Here is an 18,013-nt window from a genome sequence, read left to right on the forward strand (position 1 = left end):
AGAAATTGTTCAGGTCTCACCTAATGTTTCAGGCCAAGGTATAGTAGTTTCAGTTAGAACTACCAGGTTTCTATTATCTTTATCTGAACTTTAGAGGATTAATTAGAAAGCTTTAAAAAGATTTGTCACAAATTAAACATGTTTCTCAAGAAGGTGGTGATGGCACAATTGCAAAACTTGGGATCTTAATTTAGATTGATTTTCTTTTAAGTGTGCCATCATTTAGTGCAACACACAAAGACAAAATGGAGGATAGTAAGATCAGTGTATAAAGCATAGTGTGGAAAGGTTTTCTTGCCCTTATGAAAAGCCCTTACCGACCAAGACAGAAATACATCTTTTAACTGAGGAAAACAGATACTTTGTTCTTAGTGATTTATTTACCAAGTCTTAGCTGGATAAAGATCATAAAGGCCAAGCTTTTTATAGCACAGAATGTATATTGATGAATACACAAATTGTAGAAGTAGACTGATACTACATCTTCAACAATTAAAAAAGTAGAGCAACCTCCGTATTGGTGACAGAGGGAACAAAATGGGGAGCAGTTGGTCCTGAGCTGGTAGCTGAGGAGGAAGGTGTGCGTGGGGCAAAGCATGGCTCCCCTGGGCCCGAGGCTGCTGGCTTGCTTTCCATCCGCTCCTGTGGGGCAGCAGCAGAGCAAGCTATTTCTGCTGAGTTTGAGTATAAAAATTCATATGTTTGTAACTATGATGGTATCTTGCATTCATCTAATTTGGAGGGGACATGCATGTTGTTTCAGAGGCATTAATCTGCAATGTGGCCTCACAAGCCAGTTGGTAAAGACAGCGTTGCCAGTTTGAACCCCTACGGTAACATCTCCTCTTCATTTACAGAAACCACTACGGTAACATCTCCTCTTCATTTACAGAGGGCACTCTTGTAATGAGAATCTCATGATAAAATGGTGCTCTTCACTGAAAAGCTCTCACAGCTTGATGGTGCAGTTGTCACCATGGAGATTTCACTCCAAAAGAAAAGAATGAATTCAGTGCTGTTCAGCTCTGGAAATGTGTAGCAGATACCTCCCAATGCCTTCAGCTAAGCCACCACCTGAGGAGAGAACTTGGATCAGAAGCTGAGAGAGGAAGTACATATATGCTGATGATAAATTATATTTTTTGTAGATGACCGGATCTCAAGAAGTGGCATGTGTGTAACGACAGATAAATGTGAAATGGCATGAATAAAAGTCTCAGAGCTTGAGCCAACAGGAAGGGAAGTAGACTTGCCTTAAACTTGAAGGAAATATTCAAATGTAATGCTCTGTGAATTCCTGTTGAGGTCTAATTCCTTTCCCCTCAGAAAGGATATTTTTTGCTATTATCCCATAGTCCACACAGAATGGGGCCGACTGAGGTTCCTCCAATTAAAAAAAAATAAAATTAAATAAAATAAAAAAGGCTTGACATCAAAATTTTTTAGAAACAATGAGTATTTTTCTTTCCCCTTCCTGAAAACCTTATTGGTATGTTTGCATTTCTCATTTCAGAGTAATGACCTACAGAGCAATTACACCAATATGGAATGATTAATTTCTTATTTTCCTGAAGCCGTGAAATCCTTCTGAATGAGTAACGGTTGTTTTACTGGTCTTTCTGCTAAGGGGAGCTCTGCACACTAAGGAATATATTACAAAGCTGAGCAAAGCATTGAGAAAGCTAGTATGGGAAGCAACCCTTTACTGGCTGGGAGATAAATGAAGTAATGTAGAAGGTCTCTTCTGTTCCTGTAATTCTCCAGGTTAAACAAGAGGTTAAACAAGACTATGTTAATACCTATACAAACAACTTGTGTGGATTTATAAGCTCTCAGGAAAATCCATAGCTGGCACGAGGCTTCTTACTTACTGTCAGTGGTAGATGGCAGTGAAATCACTTCAGGATCTAATCTGAGATGTTCCTCCATGAAGCAGTAGACAAAGAGTGGGGAAATGGATAAAATAAGTACTGCACAGGTGGTAGTTAGTGGAAAATATAGATTGATTAAGGAGGAAAATAGAGGGAGAACATCAGTAGAGATCAATTTATATCTTAAAACAAGGAGGGACTTTTTTTATTGGAAAAATCAGTCAGAGGAGAAAAAAAAAAAAGAGAAAAAAAGTAGAACAGGGGTATAGTGAGCTCCTTCAACACATGAAGAACTAAAGAGACCTGCCTAGGAATTAAACACTGAGGCCGCGTGAACCAAAAGAAGCTGGAAAATGAAAAACAGCACTGTCATAAAACTCATAAAACTTGACAAAAAATTAATGAGTCAGAGTCCTAAAATCATGAGTCATTTAAACACTGAGGTTTCTCCAAGGATAAAGTTCTTTTTTTAATGTCTTTTTCACCATCATGAAAATGATAATCAAACTCAAATTGAGACTGTTTCAGGTTCAAAAAGACTACTTTAAAATAGCTTTAAAACTTCCCAGCTGGCTGGCTATGGGATGAAGTCTGGAGGGCACTTGTCACTCATTCTCTACCTGCATCCTTTGGGATGCTCCTTCCACACCAGCTTCCTGACGCCCCTCTGTCAGCCTCGGTGTGCACTCCTGCCTTGCAGCTTGCCATCCTTCATTTATCTTTTTCTTTTCAGAAAACCCCTATACCCCCTTATCACTTGAGTTCTCCTTATATCCTTCTGCGTCTTTTTTTGTTTTACCACCTCATTTCTTTGTCCTCACTTTTCTTTCCAGCTCTCCAACAGCTGTGGTGCCTGAGGGTACCCCAGCTTGAGTTTTTCTCATTGTTCATCCAAAATAGCTTTCAGCTTTGAGTCTAATTAAGGTCTTGTTATTAAAAGAACACAAACACACAGAACACCTCCCTCCTTTTCTTTCCAAGAACCCAGCATTATGAAAATTGTAACAAAAATGTGAGAGTTAGTAATGCTGGTGGTGGTGGTGTACTGTGCTGGTGCTGTGAACTATTCCTGAATGCAGAGGAAAATTTGAGTTTCCAATTCTTTTTTATTTAAAAATTTCAAGGTCAGTATTACCTTGATATGTGGTCACGTTTAGAACAATATGAAAGTAAGTATTTGATTTGCTGTGGCTGACATAGGTAAAAAATTTTGTTCTGGGTTTGTTTTTTTTTTTGTTTGTGATGGTTTTAAAACATGAATTCAAAAAGGTCCCTGACCCCACTGTAGCCCGAATACAGCAATTATAAAAGGTGATTTAATCTGTAGCTTTCATTTCATGCTTTTAGAGGAAGGATTGATTCAATCTCTCCTTCCCTCTTCTCCCTTTCGCTCTCTTTTCCTTCTGTTCCCCCTTCCCTCTCTCCTTCCCTCTGCACCTCCTCCACACCACTCCTGACTGCTCTTTCCCACTTACGGTGAGGGAATGAAACCAGGTAATGGCTCTACAAGCTGCTTTTCTCACTCTCGGGTCATCCGTGCTCCAAAACGTAAAGCATAATTTCTCGCATCTTTTGTAGATATAAGAAAGAGGGTCTCCATAACAAAGTTACCAACTTCAAAGAGGTGACTATTAAGAGCTTAAATGTTTCCTGCCAGTTCGGGAAAACAAAAGGCTCCATGATAGTTCGGTGATTTCTCATTGGTTCCAGGTACTCCCCTGTTTTAAAAAAGAAAGAAAAGTGAAGGTAATTTTTAATGTGCCCATAGTGTCCGTGCTGTGGTGCAAAGCCAGTCCTGAGGCTTAGCTGGAAGCCAAGTTTGCTGCTGCTCCCTGTTCTGCTTCTGGGGCAGTTCAGCTGATGTGGCTCCAGCTCCGCTGGTGGAGCCCCCTGCCCCACTGGGCTTCTGGCGAAAGTGCCACACCAATGCCTGAGATACGACGTGATCTGGAGTTCTTCCTAGGCAGACACCTGTGTCTCCCACTGGAAGGGCATGTGAGATTCTTAAGTTGTTTACTAGGACAAGGATTTGTGGGCGATCCAAGCTTCAGCTTGTACAAGTTGCTCAGGTGAGTTTAGGCATGACAAATTCTTCTGCTTCTCCTGTTTTGCATCAAGTATGTACAGGTCAGCTAGTCTTTTTTATGTGACTAGCGTATTGCCCGAAGCCTATATTAGTGATCAATTTTATTTGCAGCTGCTTGTCATCTTTCTCGCCACCGATGCAAAGGACTGTAGCGCCTGAGACCCCCTGGCCTCTGGTGATGGTACTGTTATTTATTCATTCCCCTAACAGTGTACAGCAGACACCATTCACTTTAAATATCACTTCTTTGCCAGCAAGTCTTTTGTTTACAAATATTACAGTATATTTAGGACCAGGTGTGTGGTAGAAAACATTTTTTTTTTCAGTTTCTTTTTCCTGAAGGTGTATGTTTGATGGCTCCTGCAGAGACTTTGTTGTCCTCGCTGTGAGAAATGTCCTTGTGGAATATGAAAGATAAAAACTTATTTGTGAAAGAGAAGAAGAAGAAGATGGATTCTGTGACTTGAAAACAACAAAAACATTCAGGAAGGCTTTTGCAATTCACTATTTTAAAAATTGACTAATTTTAAAGCTGATCATGTGCAACAGAGCACAGAGGCCTCTTTAAGCACTGGCACAGTCCAGTACGGGTGATACAAATCCTTGATCTTCTAAACCATAACTTTTGAGGAGCTGTGTTCTCCAGAAGTGAAAATGGGTAATAAAAAGCAGGTCCTGTTGCTTAGCTGATGACTGAGTGTGAATAGAAAGTGCTTGCAGATTTTTCTCTGAAAATGCCTGGGAGGGAGTGCTGTATATTTGTTAGATGCCTTCTGGAAAGGCACTTTGGTGTAACCTCTGCAGGGTGTGAGCTGGGGAGCAGAGCGGGCCAGGGGTGCTGAGGCAGAAAGGATGGAAAATGCAGACAGTGAAGGACATCTCAAGGCTTCCAGTAAATGATAGAAAAAGACACTGGAAGCCTGGAGAGAAGTTATTCTGGAGGGGGATGGGTTTGGAAGGAACTCATGCTCTTGCTGTGAGCTTTCTAGGAGCTGGATATATAATTCCCAAATTAATAAAATCTCAGGAGGCAAGAAAAACTGTAAGAAATACATGTAGTTTTACATACAGAGTAGGAGACTGAGAGCATGGAGAAAAGAGGCAAACGTAAGAACACTTGAAATTATAAGCACAAAGTTTAATGAAAAACAAGGATATCTAAGTACAAATTATTTTTCTATTGTGCTAATTATGTTTCCTTTCACATTTGCATATAAATTGCACTGATTGAACCTGAGTTGCTTTAAATATTGGCATAGTTGAGCCTGGTTAGGTGTTGCTACCTCCATTTTAATGTCTTGTTTAGGCTTAAATGAAACTCTGTTAACTGTGCAGAGCCAAGCATTTCTGAGTTTTCTTAAATCCATACAATTTTTTTATTCAAATATGAACTCAGTTTTCATTCATGCTTGTAAAAATACCTCAACTTTGTGCCTAGGGTTGCGTACTATTTGTTCAGTTCCAATACTCTGTTTAGTATAAACACAAATGTAAAGGTTATCACTCCCCAGAAGTGCGGCAAACTTGGGAGGCAAACAGGAAATCACAGGATTTTTAATGTCGTTCTGCAAATTAGTAGTTTTGTGCATGCTGTGGGAGAGGTGGCAATTTCAGAGGAACTTGACTGAAGGGAAGAGATGTTTGAAGCTTGGTGGGAGTATGGGGTGGGAAGATAGGCAGGATATGTCTTGTGGACAAAAAAAAAAAAGGATGGGAAGTAAATGAGTTTATATAAAGGTTGCTGAGGCTGATACGCTAATAGAACATAAACTGAGTAGGAACATTGTAAAAAGCTCCATCAAATATTTACATTTTTGATGTTGGTGCTCAGGTACTGTGTAGTGTTAAGTTGACAATGTTGACTGGAATAGGGTTGTGCATTTTTTAATGGAGGGGTAATTTTGGGACCACTTTTGTTTCTTTTGGGATATTTATTTCATCTATTTCTTCTTCTGTTGAATTCCTCTTTTTTTTAGCTGCTACTGCTCTACCTTTAAAATAATTTTAATGACAAATCTTACTCTGCAAGCATGTACCATTATTTTTATTCCTTAAGATTTTTCTAGCATAGAGGCTCGTAACTGTTGTAGATGCCAAAGCCTTCAGGCATGTTTCCAGGAAGCATGATATGAATTTTATAACCCCTAGACACCAGTCACTGCAGGTTGAGGGGGATGGGGGCTTGTTTTTATGCCAAAGTCTGGCGAAGTCTGTCTAATCTCATTAGCTAATTCTTTCACTTGTGTTTTTGTAGGCTTTAAATGCTGACTTTTCCCCTTCCCTCCCCCCACTTTTTATGAGGAGGGTGGTCTGGTTCAGCTGGACTGTTCTCAACTATTTTGTCAATTTTTAGAAATTCTTTATGTGTTACTTTCCTGTCTGTACACTGCTGACTTGAAACTCTGTGAAATTATCCTGTTCAAACATCAGTGCACTATTTATTTACAAAACATTATATAAAATAAGCAAACATAGACTTTTAAAATCTTCTTGTAAATGTGAAGCAGGAACAGAGCTTATAATATTGTTTTCCAAGTGTCTTTGTTTTTCTAAAGGTAGTCTGATACCTAATTTGTTTTTAAAATTTGTCAAAACTGGATCAGTAAGTCTAAAGTCAGGTTTTTGGAAAGTTACTGATTTTTTTAGTAAAAATAGTCATATAACTGGAAACATTAAACTCTTAGTAGTGCCTTGTGAACTAAAAGCTGTTGTAAGGAAGTCTCACATATAGACATAAAACTACACCAGCGTAATCCTGACTATTCATATTTGGGACTAGAAAGGGATTCTTCTTTTACTCAATACTAGAAGAATCATTCCCAGCTCACCTGATTGTTCAGCTTGGTGCCTTCAAAGATGCTTCACACCGGCTCTGCTGGTGGAGATGAAGGGGAGGGTGATGGAGACTTAGTTCACCCATATGAGTTTCATTCCTTGTATGGGAGATTTTGCTGAAATAATAACTACATTTAATTCTGCATACAGAGCTGTAACCTCGTTTCATGGCAGTCAAAAGATAGAAATGTGGGCTCAAAAGCAAATTAATTATCCACTAACTGCTGAATGGTGCCTCGTGCGTAAACAAAAGGCATTTATCTCATACCCTATTGATGCATCATGTAATAAATGTGAGTTATGGGGTTTTTGTCCTATCTCTCTCTTCCTGCAGTGTCCATAAAAGTGTTTCTCACTTGTAACAGATGGTCAGAGCACAGCTTTGAAATTTATCTGGATATGAAGCCCTGTTGATTCCATTAAAAGTGAAGAGTTTTCATGCAGATGGAGACAAGGAGGGATTTATTGTTCTTACAATTCTGATGATGAGGTATTTCATACAATGCCTTCCTTTCCTTTTTGCTTGCAGGTGATGTGCCTTCAGGATTTCTTTGGTGATGATGACATTTTTATTGCATGTGGACCAGAAAAGTTCCGTTACCAGGATGATTTCTTGCTGGATGAAAGTGGTAAGAAGATGTCTTTTTTAAACTGTTTACAACCAAAGTAGAGGGCAGGTTTCCATATCATGTTAATTAAGCCAAAACTGTATCACCTAAATTGATTTCAGAAAGAGGATAAATATATTTATTCTTTAAATTCTGAATACTGAAAATAAAAGGTAACTGAAAGCAACAACAAAGCTGCCAACGGAAATGTATCTGCTTATGCAGTGTAAAACTTTATGTCAGCCTGAATTTCATATACCATAGGAAATAGTAATGTGTTTGGTGGAATTCCTATTTTGCAAGGTCTTTCTTAGTGTTTTGTCTTTATTTTCTCTTTGAATTTATTCAGCTTTATCACAGTCTTTCAACCTCATAGTTCTTACAGTTGAGATTTAGATAATGCTTCACAGGTAGTATGATAAAGGAAGATAGGTACAATTCTGTATGGAAGATAAATACAATCAGCAAATGCAGACAAAGACATCTGAGAAAATTCAGGGAGTTCTGAGACTGACTAATACAATAATGTAATCAATGTATGTAATCCTCTAAGGAAAATACATGTTTGATTTGCAAATACCTTTATTGTTACAAAGAATATTCCTAACTTAGAAACCACAGTAGTAAGAAAAATAGCTATAAGCTTTGTGCATCTGAAAAAAAAAAATGAGCTACCACTTAAATTGAGTTTATTTTTGTGTAGAGCAAGACCCAGAAAAGGTTTTATTCACCCTGCACTCTCTCTCAGTCCAGGGTATGTTTATAATCCACTAGTATCAACTCCTTTCTCCTTTTATCTTTTTTCAAAATATCAAAGGTCTCAAAGAACAGCTGACTGAAAAATCAGTCAGAAAAGAATTTATTACAGTAGCAACTACTTCATAGTTATCGTGTGCGTGCTTGTTTAACGTCACCACTTCACCACTGGTTTTGATGCAAATATACATTCAAAATGAAAGATAGTGCAATTGTATTTCCCTGACTGACCTGTGGAACTGGATGGCTTCGTGGTTTACCTGGATCGAGACAAATGCTCCATTAGCTTGCGCAGGAGTCGAAGAAGCCAGCTTGCACAGACCTTATGTTGTCAGCTGAAGGATGAGTCTGAAAAAGAAGGGATCTTTGCTGCTGGGCAAGGGAACGACATTTTATATCAGGCACAGACAAGAACACATTCCGCTTTCCTCTAGAGGACCTTGTAATATGGAAGTAAAAATCAAGTAGTGCGCCAGATTTGCTCTTTGCGATAATGAAATTCCTGTAGTTGCCTCTAAGGTAAAATGTACTAAATGTGGAAAAGTAACTTTTGCCACCTTTAGGACAGGAATTAGAAAGGTAAGGGGGACATATTTGGGCAGCAGGTGAGTTTCCCAGGTGGCGATGTGGCCAGCATAAGCCGTCCTTGCCTTTAGTGAGAGGAGAGCCAGGTAGTTGACTGCATAGTCTGGATTCACTGGTGTCTCTCACCTGACAGAAGACATTGGTGGCTGCCCGGTGTCTCCTCACAGCGAAACCTGCGGCAGTTTTCCCAGAGCTGACTCACGGAGAAGCACTGACAGCAGATTTGTCTAAATCCCTTTTTGAAGCACATAGCTCTTTTTTTGGAGGTCTCATGTCAAAGTACAGACATAGCCTGACTCTGCCTAGCTTTTATTTGTCTGACATAGCATCATCTCTTTGAGTAAGCACTATCTTTCTCTGGAACACTGGTGTTTAAAACCATATTATTCTGAGCTGAAAAAAAGCCCCAAGCTTAAAATCTCAGCTGAAAATACAATTTTAGCAATTTGTTGTGGTGTTTGCTTTCCTACTAGGTGAAGATTCAGTGAACATTGACTGTTTTGACTGTACAAGTGAAGAAAGAGCAAAAAATCAGACTCCAGATTATGTCTCTAATCCCTTTGTGAAGTGTACATCAACTTTATTCTCTGTTTTTGGGGAAGTTTGGTATCAGACAATTTGTTTAGGTTTCTTGCCATTAATAGCTGATGTACCAACTGATAATAGATTTAGTCAGCCTTCTCTGAGGCAGGAGCAAGACTTGGAGAGAGAATTAAAAAACAACTGAGTTTTTAGCTTAGTTTGCTTGGCAAATGCAGTTTGTGTGATCACACTCTGTGTCTGTGTGTTCCTCATAGTTAATCTAAGAACATTAAAATTATTAGCAAGTGCTGTCCAACTGTGCAAGGCTTGGAAAGCCTGTTGCTTCCCTGAAAAGCAACCTGAAGCAACACTGTGCTAGTCTCTGTCACTACATCCCTCCAGGGTTCCCCATTTTCAGCCAGATGATGAGAATAACACTTAAGATGTTGCAGCTTAAGGAGTAAAAAAAAGCAAAATTTGAAGGTGGAAAGAAAAGTAGAGAGAATAAATACTTAAACAATCAGGGTTCTGGGCTTTTGGGAATTACTTACCAGGGAGGAAGAATGCCCTTGTTCTGTGGTCTAGGTTCAGAGCTCCTGATACTAGAGGTGAGCAAGAGACAAAGTTTCTGGGATTGAAAAACCAGTCACTTATACTGGGATTCATTTTAGCTAACACTAGATTTCAAGAGAGTAGGTACCTGCCACTGAGCCAGTCCCAGTAGGTTTCTTTCCCAGTAAATAAAACTGAGACCTATTGACAAAGTAGATGGTAGATGTCTGATTGGCTCAGTTGAAGGTCGATGTTTAGGACAGTTCCTGTGAATTATGCTCCAGAAATGCCTGGATGCTTTTGTAAAGGCATCTATACACCTGATTTAGCTGTTCTTATCTACGTAGTATTTCTCTAAAGTTGTTTAAAAAACTTTTAGGATGCCATTAATTCCACCCCATCAGAAAGGAAAAGTCTAAAGACTCATCAGTCTGCACTATTTCTAGTCGTCTTTCGTTGTCTGGCTCCCATGGCTTGCCCCTTGCACAAGGTAACACTTTCTAAAAGCCATAGAATCAGAAATTTAGAAAAATCAGTAAATCAATCTCCCTGTCTAAGTGTGAGATTAACATTCCCTATTTCATTTCTGACATACTTGTCTAACATGCCCCTTTAACACCTCTGATGAGGAGGAATCTGTAACCTCCTGAGACATTCTGTGCCAGTGGTGATCTCTCTTTGCTATTTTTCAGCTATCTTACCCCAGATTCCCTTGCTATAAACGAAGTCCACTGCTACTTTTCTTATCTACTGTGAACATGGGAAGCAGATGATTCCTTTCTCTTTGAAAAATCTATGGACTGCCATTGAGCCTCATCAAATTTCTCTTCTTTAGGCTGAACAATTAGTTCATCCTTTTATTGCTTTGACTTCAGGCTCAAACCTGTCCTTGAAAGAGGGAGTGTGCTCCTTCTTTGTATCATCTCCCTTCTCTGTTTTATGTCTTTCAGGAAGAGGCATTGCATGTCCCCTTGGCAATCAGTTAAGAAAAGTCAGTTAATTAGGGATCCATCAAAGAGCAAAACAAGCAGTCGGCACTATACGTTGCAGTTTTTTCTCTCTTCCTTGATGTACAGATGGTTTTCATATTAAGCACACTGTTTATTGCAGGAAATACAGAATCAATAGATACCAGCCCCATTGTAGTTCCTAGCAATCATCTCCATATCTGACCTAATTGGTAGATATGATAGCCACACATACTTCCATCAAGAGAACTGCAGATGGGACATGAAGATGCATGGGAATGACGATAAAATTGAGAAGTAAAGACTCCTTGTTTGTCAAGGATTAGTGGCGATGCTATTTTCATAGAAACTTTTTGTGGGAAATGTAAACACAAAAACATTGTATTAATGAAGCACACATTACATCAGCCAGCTTGTAAGAAGAAAAATTCCTCAGCATAGAATATGGCAGTGGCTGCTTCAGGCATTGTTAGCTTGCAGTTCTGGAAACTTTCCCAGAAATCCCAGGTTTTCTTTAACTGATGGTGGTTCAATTTTCAAAGAGAAGTCATCAGAGGATGCTTTTCTATAGCCCTAAGCTGCATGTTGGCAGAGATTAGGGTTTAAGGGCCACACTCACAAAAATATTTGCAATCAGCTATTATTTAGGCACCTAAATAGGATTTGGCAATGTAAATAACTCATAGGATTGGCCCTAAATGAGAACATCTCCTTGGCTTGTACAGATATTTCTTTCTTAGCACTGTAAAACATGAGAATGTTGAAGGCTGGCACTATCAGACTTAATTTTTTTAAAATTAAATTATTTTTTATGTTTAGTTAATATTGTTTGAGAGCTTTGGAAGCTTAAGAGTCACCCAAACCTAAGTGTGACAAACTTCATCACATACTGAGTTGCATCATGTAAAAAGGCTGCAGTCTCACTGACCAAAGCCGATGTCTGCCTCCAAGCAGAGCGTAACCAACATAGAATGTCTGGATGTGAAAACAACTGCAGATCGCTTGTCAAGAGCACATATTACTGTTGTGGAAACAATGATGAGAATGACTCTCTTCTAGGGGAAAATTAAGACTGGAATCTTTGAAACCTAATTTCACTTTGACTTTGCTGGCCTGTGTTAGTCCTCAGCTCAGCATCTCTGTGCCAGCAGTGTTACTGCTTCATCTTGCCAGCAACAGACAACTTGCCAGGAAAATCTGAGTCCTGTGGCGTCCGCACACGTGCGTGTGCGCGTGGAGGCATGCACACGCATCTGATTCAGTAACTGCCGTTAAGGTCAGGAGTATCATGTTTATCCCTGTTAATAACTGTCAGGTTTCTGTAACCCCGATTACTCTGTCCTTCCTAAAAGAGGGAGGAAGGGGAAATCAGTTATAGTCCTCGTCTACCCTGATTTATAGGACAGAAACTGATGTGTTAAGCAGCTTTTGGCTGGACTTAGGAGTGGAGAGCATGCTGGCTGACTTACTCTGCTCTCATCAAAAACTCGTGCTTTGGCAATTGGAAAGTAATGGTGGGTTCTGGGGACTTTGAGATATAACTTTGCTTTCAACAGAGGCATAAATATAAAGTGTTCCAGTGCAGTGTGATATTTTCAAATGTCAACAACTGCTGGGCCTTGGAGACAGATATTCTGTGTATGAGGCAGAAACAAACGAATGCAGGAGGAACCACTCCTCTGGCTACGAGTACCATTTAGACTAATGGTTCAGGAAGGGCGGAAGAAAAGAAGCTGTTTTCTTGTGGCCTTGCATCCAATGCCCCCTTTATTTTCCTACTCCAAGACCTCCAGTTTCATCTCCACCCTCTCATGGTGCTTTAGACACTTGCACGGTACTCTCAGCTCCCTCCCACTTGGCATGCCGCCGCTTGTCCTCATTCCCTTCCTCACAGTAAGGACGCTAATGGGGGTCTCTCTTTTACCCAGCAGCATGACAGTTTCACAACTTCAACAAAACCGATGGGAATATCCCGTCACTGAGATCACCTGCATCCAGCTCCCTCCCTTGTGCACTGGCCTGCGTGCCAGGCTCAGCTCTGAATGCATGGAAGTGCTCGGCCGTATGGTAGTGTGACTTGCTTGTTTCTGTTGTGTTAAATACTAAGAACAGGCTGCTAGCATGATCATCAGGTGGCTGTTAATATAATATCATGTGGTGTTCATTAAATAAAATCTGTAGTAACGCTTGAGTCGAATGAGCTGCCTACATGAAAAATGCATTTACAAAACTTCAGTATTTTCTGCACAGGATTTCTTTTAATATTTGGCTTTCTTATAGATATGTTTTTGATTATGTAAGCCCATTTCTTTATCTCTTGTCGGCAAGCTATTTGCTTTGAATATTCTCTACTCTGTCTCACATGTCTACTTATTTGAGACATTGCTTCTCACCTTTCTGCCTAAGCATCTCTAGCAATGAGTTTGGTCACTTAAATCATAAATCTCTGCTCCCCCCAGCTGGCAGATTTATAGACATGAATAAGGACATTAGAGCTTTCAAGAAGATTACATATGTACTTTCCAGTCCAGATTTACACTGAAGTGCCTCTCTCTTTTTTCCCTTTCCCCACCTCCTCACCATGCATGCATGCATATTTGCATAGTTATCACTTTTCATCAATGTTGCTATGAAAAAGTTGCCTGTATGTATAACCACGAAAAATCGTGATCGCTTAAAACTTATGAAACAGTCTCTCATTGAAACTAGCCAAACAGTAAGGCTGTGATTGTTGTTAATTCACTCTGCTCATTGAACCAAATGTTCTTCAATATGTTTTCTGCAGTATTTGCTTTCTTTGATGTCTGTTAAAAATAGCACAAAAGAAACACCATCCAATAAATTAGAACTGGTGGAAATTCCCACTTCATTTGCATAAGGAGTTTTGAGTGTGCATATTCCTTCAACGTTTTTCCATGGCAAAGTTGATTTTGGATATAAAAATACCTTTGGTCCAAAAATATCAAGCATTTCTCAATAATATGTGCATATTAATTACACTACATTTTCATTGGGAATTTATAATACAAAACTTCAGGTTTTTTTAAATAAAAGAAAAATTGTTATTAAACATCAACAGTATTACTTTCTTAATGTACTGGAGGTTTTACTCATAACAGATAGTGTTAATATGTGGTTAATAGCAGAGTAGACAGAATGTGTTTATTGGTTTTGTATAGCTTGATATTTTTACTCTTTTATTTTATTTGTGTGTTGTAATTTCTTGAACTGAATCTTGCCAGATTTAGATTAATCAGACTGGTTCAGGAGAAAAGATTTTTTTCTTACAACACATTTGAAGCTAGTTTCCCAAGCTATGAACATCTCACTTGTATATCCAAAGGCAAAGAGTGCAATTCCAATTTTTATAACCAATTTTATAAACAAACTTTCAGTTCTGGGGAAGTAACACAGAAATTTGGTAGGCATAAAAGGGTAGATCTTGGTACTTGAGTTCTTAATTTGACTGTCTCATATCTCTTCTTTCATGGAAGTTGTTTTATTTTTCAGCCTGGGAGCCTAGTCCACAATTTGTGTAATACTCCTTTCTAGACCACAGGTTGAGTTTTGAGCTTGTACATTCAGTGTGTGTCCTCAGAAGATGGCAGCTTCCAAAATATCAGCTTCCTTTGAGTGCTTTTCAGGAGAGACTTTATCTTTTACTTTTCCAGTTCCAGTGATGATGGAAGTAGCAGCAGATAGTAGCTGTATATTATGACCCCCTCCACTGAATTTGTTAAGTAGATTGGTGACAAGTGTAGAGGAGTTTAACATCAGAGATGTTTAGAAATCACCTTTCTCACATGTTTATCTTTGTACTTTTCCTCATCTTGTTAATTAGCTTGGTGAAATGGAGTGTACAGTGTTGTTGATCTTGGCAAGTATATTTGTATTTGTATTTTTCACATTTAGCAGATCCTTTCCAGTTCTAGAAACTATTAGAATCCAATATATTTCTGAAAAGATGTACCCTGTAGTCTTATTGCAGGAGATCCTTTGGGTGAGCAACATAGTCCAATTTTCTCCAGTTATTACAAGTTTGTATGAGACAGCTTCGAGATGAGTAGTTCTTGTAGCGTCAGTGCTTCATTATTCGGCTTGAGAACCTGAACAAACTGTGCCGCCTGCTAAACTGTATTAGGATGTACCCTGGAGACTTGCCTGTTTGTTGGGTAGTTGTAGTGGGTTGACCCTGGCTGGACACCAGGTGCCCACCAAAGCCACTCTGCCACTCCCTTCCTCAGCTGGATACGAGGGAGAAAATAAGATGGAAGAATACTTGTCGGTCAAGATAGAGGCAGTTCAAAAAAGTAAAAGTTGCGCACGGAAGCAAAGGGAAATGAAAGATTTGTTCTCTACTTCCCATTAGCAGGCGATGTCCGGCCACTTCCCAGGAAGCAGGGCTTCAGTACACGTAGCATTTCCTCTACATAGCAGTTCCTCTGGAAGACAAATGTCATAAATAATGAATGTCCCCCCTTTCTCCTCCTTCCTCTTAGTTTTATTGCTGAGCAGCCATCATATGGTATGGAGTATCCCTTTGGTCAGTTTGGGTCAGCTGTCCTGGCTGTGTCCCCTCCCAAGACCTCGCCCACCCCCAGCCTACTGGTGAGGTGGGATGCTGGAGAGACAGCCTTGGTGCTGTGCCAGCCCTGCTCAGCAGTAGCCACAACACCAGGGTGCTACCAACACCTTGCCGGCCACCAACACACAGCACAGCGCTGTGCGGGCTGCTGTGGGGAAATTAACTCCATCCCAGCCAGACCCAATACAGTAATATGGCTGTATAAGAGAGATGTTGTATTGAGATTAGACTCTACTCATCGTCAATAAAATTGGACTTATGTGTTAAATTGACCATTGTAGTTTTCTACTTCTCATATTAGAAACAGACCTTATACCTGGAGTTTTGTCATGTCTTGAGTAAGTGTGTGCACGCTTTTTTAATGCCAGAGCTATCCATAGATTCTCTTATACTGGCAAAATCATTTGAGAAGAGAATAATTATTCAAAATCCAGAGTTCATTAGCTTTTAGAAACAAGAAACTTTCTGAAGGCATATGAGGAAAATGTATTCATTAAAGACCTTTTTTAAAAAAAAATTATCAAACATGAACTGCAGTACAGCAGCTGAGAGAGAATCAAAAACAACCTGGATAATATTTCAAAGTGGTAAAATCATAAACTGAGTACATCAGTGATAGATATTCATATTTATATACTCATACATATTTAGTGAGATGCTGTGTATTCAGACACAAATATATCAAGTATAAAGGGTTTTACCATCCTGCAAATACAGCCAGTCAAAGCCCTCTGTATAATGGCTGTGTTGGCTTGCGCCCCAAAACTGCTCATTCACAATATGTGCTGCAATAGTGGTTCAGTGCTGTTATTTTCAGAACGCAACCTACAGAAATTTCCCATTGAAAAACTCGAAAGTGTTACCTGACGGTTCAGGTTGCTTCTGTGAACAGTCACCTTCGAATAAACTTCTTTTATAGCATAGCTCCCTGCAGGAGGGCTGGATGCTAATATTATGCATAAAGTAATCTAAGGCTGAGTAATGATTAGGGAGTCTCATGTTGCCATGGAATTGAACACCCGTAGGTGGTAGGTCATGGTGCTCTGATTGGGATTCTTTTATTCCTCAGTCAGAGCTTTTTTAGAATTTTGTTCCAGAGGAGTTGTAAAACTTGGTGGGGTTTTTTTTCATTTGGAGGAAAATCTTCTAGGGACTCAAAATGTATTGAAGCAAGAGGGAAGCTAACTGGAGATCTCCTTTTTTTAACTGACGGACCTGGGTCAAGGAAAGTTTTTGGAAGATTGCTAATTATTCCTAATAGAGCGGAGGGTAGTTAGAAGACAGAGAAATTTAAATTGCTTAGGTTTTCCTGATACTCTGGAATAGGAAAGAGGAAATTTTCACAGCTACTTCAAACTGTTAAGATTGTCTGGCAAAAATGGGAAGACAACTTAAAGAGCGAGGCAGTTTCTAATGAAGACACCATGTTTAGGAAGAGAAAAATGCTGCAGGAGAACAAATTTGATGCTGTATAAAAATTATTTCTTTACATATTCTTTCTGTTTTGCAAGCACATATTAATGTCTACAGAATAGGTGACCTGAGAAAAATGGAATAGACTGATTTTTGCACAGCAGTTGCTGTACTGCAGGGCTAAAAGATAGGATATATTGTTTTCTGCTTAAAAAAATAAATTGGGGAATCATGGGGAATACACACCAGGGAGCCTAACTTTGGGATCAGATAAATTGCTTGAAATTGTCATTAAAAATAGAAAGCTTAAATTCATACGTAAGTATTTAATAATATGGACAAATCTACATAAATAAAACAGGATTGATTTTTTTAAAATCACTTTGGGGAGGACCGTTCTCCTGAGATTCTGCTGGGAGTCTACTGGGATCACAGCCCAGACGGGATCCAGACAGACAGCTGTGTAGTTTTTACCAGCGGGAGAAATACTAACACGTTATGAGAAGCTTTAAACTTCCTAGATGCAGATTAGAGACAAAATGCTACTAATGCTAACTGGGAACATTTATTCCATTTAAATTTAGTGCTGTTAATAATAATGATATTACAGAAAAGCTGTCTTAGAGCATTAGATGTTGTAATCGTATGTTAATTTCATTTATGTTGAATAGAAGCTTAAAAAAACCACAAACCAGTCCAGCAATGAAGGGGTTTTTTATATTAAGAGAGAACAGTTTGAAAAATCAAGAGAATTACTGAGTGAGGTCTGCTGGACTTAAGAGTTTTAGACCTTGAACATTGGAGGAGGTTTGGAATTTCAACCAAAAACCAAGCCAAAAGCTGTCTTAGGTTTGCATCTGTCCAAAATATATTGGAAAGGATCCAAACTCAACTAACAAAAAATGGAAACCCTAAAATGAATTGGTCAGTAATGAAGTCTGTACCAAAACCTAGACATTAAAATGTTCACATAGTCACATTTGCCAAAATTGTACTGATTTTGACCTTGCAAAAGAAATTAAATTAGATAAAGGTTTTAGCCAGATGAGGAAAAAAAAACAAAACAAAACAAAACACAACAACAAATAAACCACCATGAACTGAAGTCATGATGCAGTGTCATAATGACAGATCTGCAGTTTCAATGCTTTGGCCTCTCGCTCACTCCTCCCACATCCCTGGTGGGATGGGAAGGAGAATCAGAAGAAAAAGGTAAAACTTGTGGGTGGGTT

The 18,013-nt window shown here is 39.1% G+C and overlaps 1 protein-coding gene across 3 annotated transcripts in view; it reads left to right on the forward strand.

Annotated features, from left to right (window-relative positions):
• The window catches only part of DCLK1 (doublecortin like kinase 1), a 263,171-nt gene that overhangs the window by 124,388 nt on the left and 120,770 nt on the right, over positions 1 to 18,013 (forward strand). For all 3 annotated transcript variants that reach the window (XM_054808122.1, XM_054808104.1, XM_054808100.1), the window contains exon 4: positions 7,322 to 7,421. In XM_054808122.1, the coding sequence (XP_054664097.1) occupies positions 7,322 to 7,421 (100 nt within the window). The remainder of the gene's footprint in view (positions 1 to 7,321; positions 7,422 to 18,013) is intronic.

The sequence above is a fragment of the Grus americana genome, chromosome 1 (genome assembly GCF_028858705.1).
Source record: "Grus americana isolate bGruAme1 chromosome 1, bGruAme1.mat, whole genome shotgun sequence".
Taxonomy (NCBI): Eukaryota; Metazoa; Chordata; class Aves; order Gruiformes; family Gruidae; genus Grus; species Grus americana.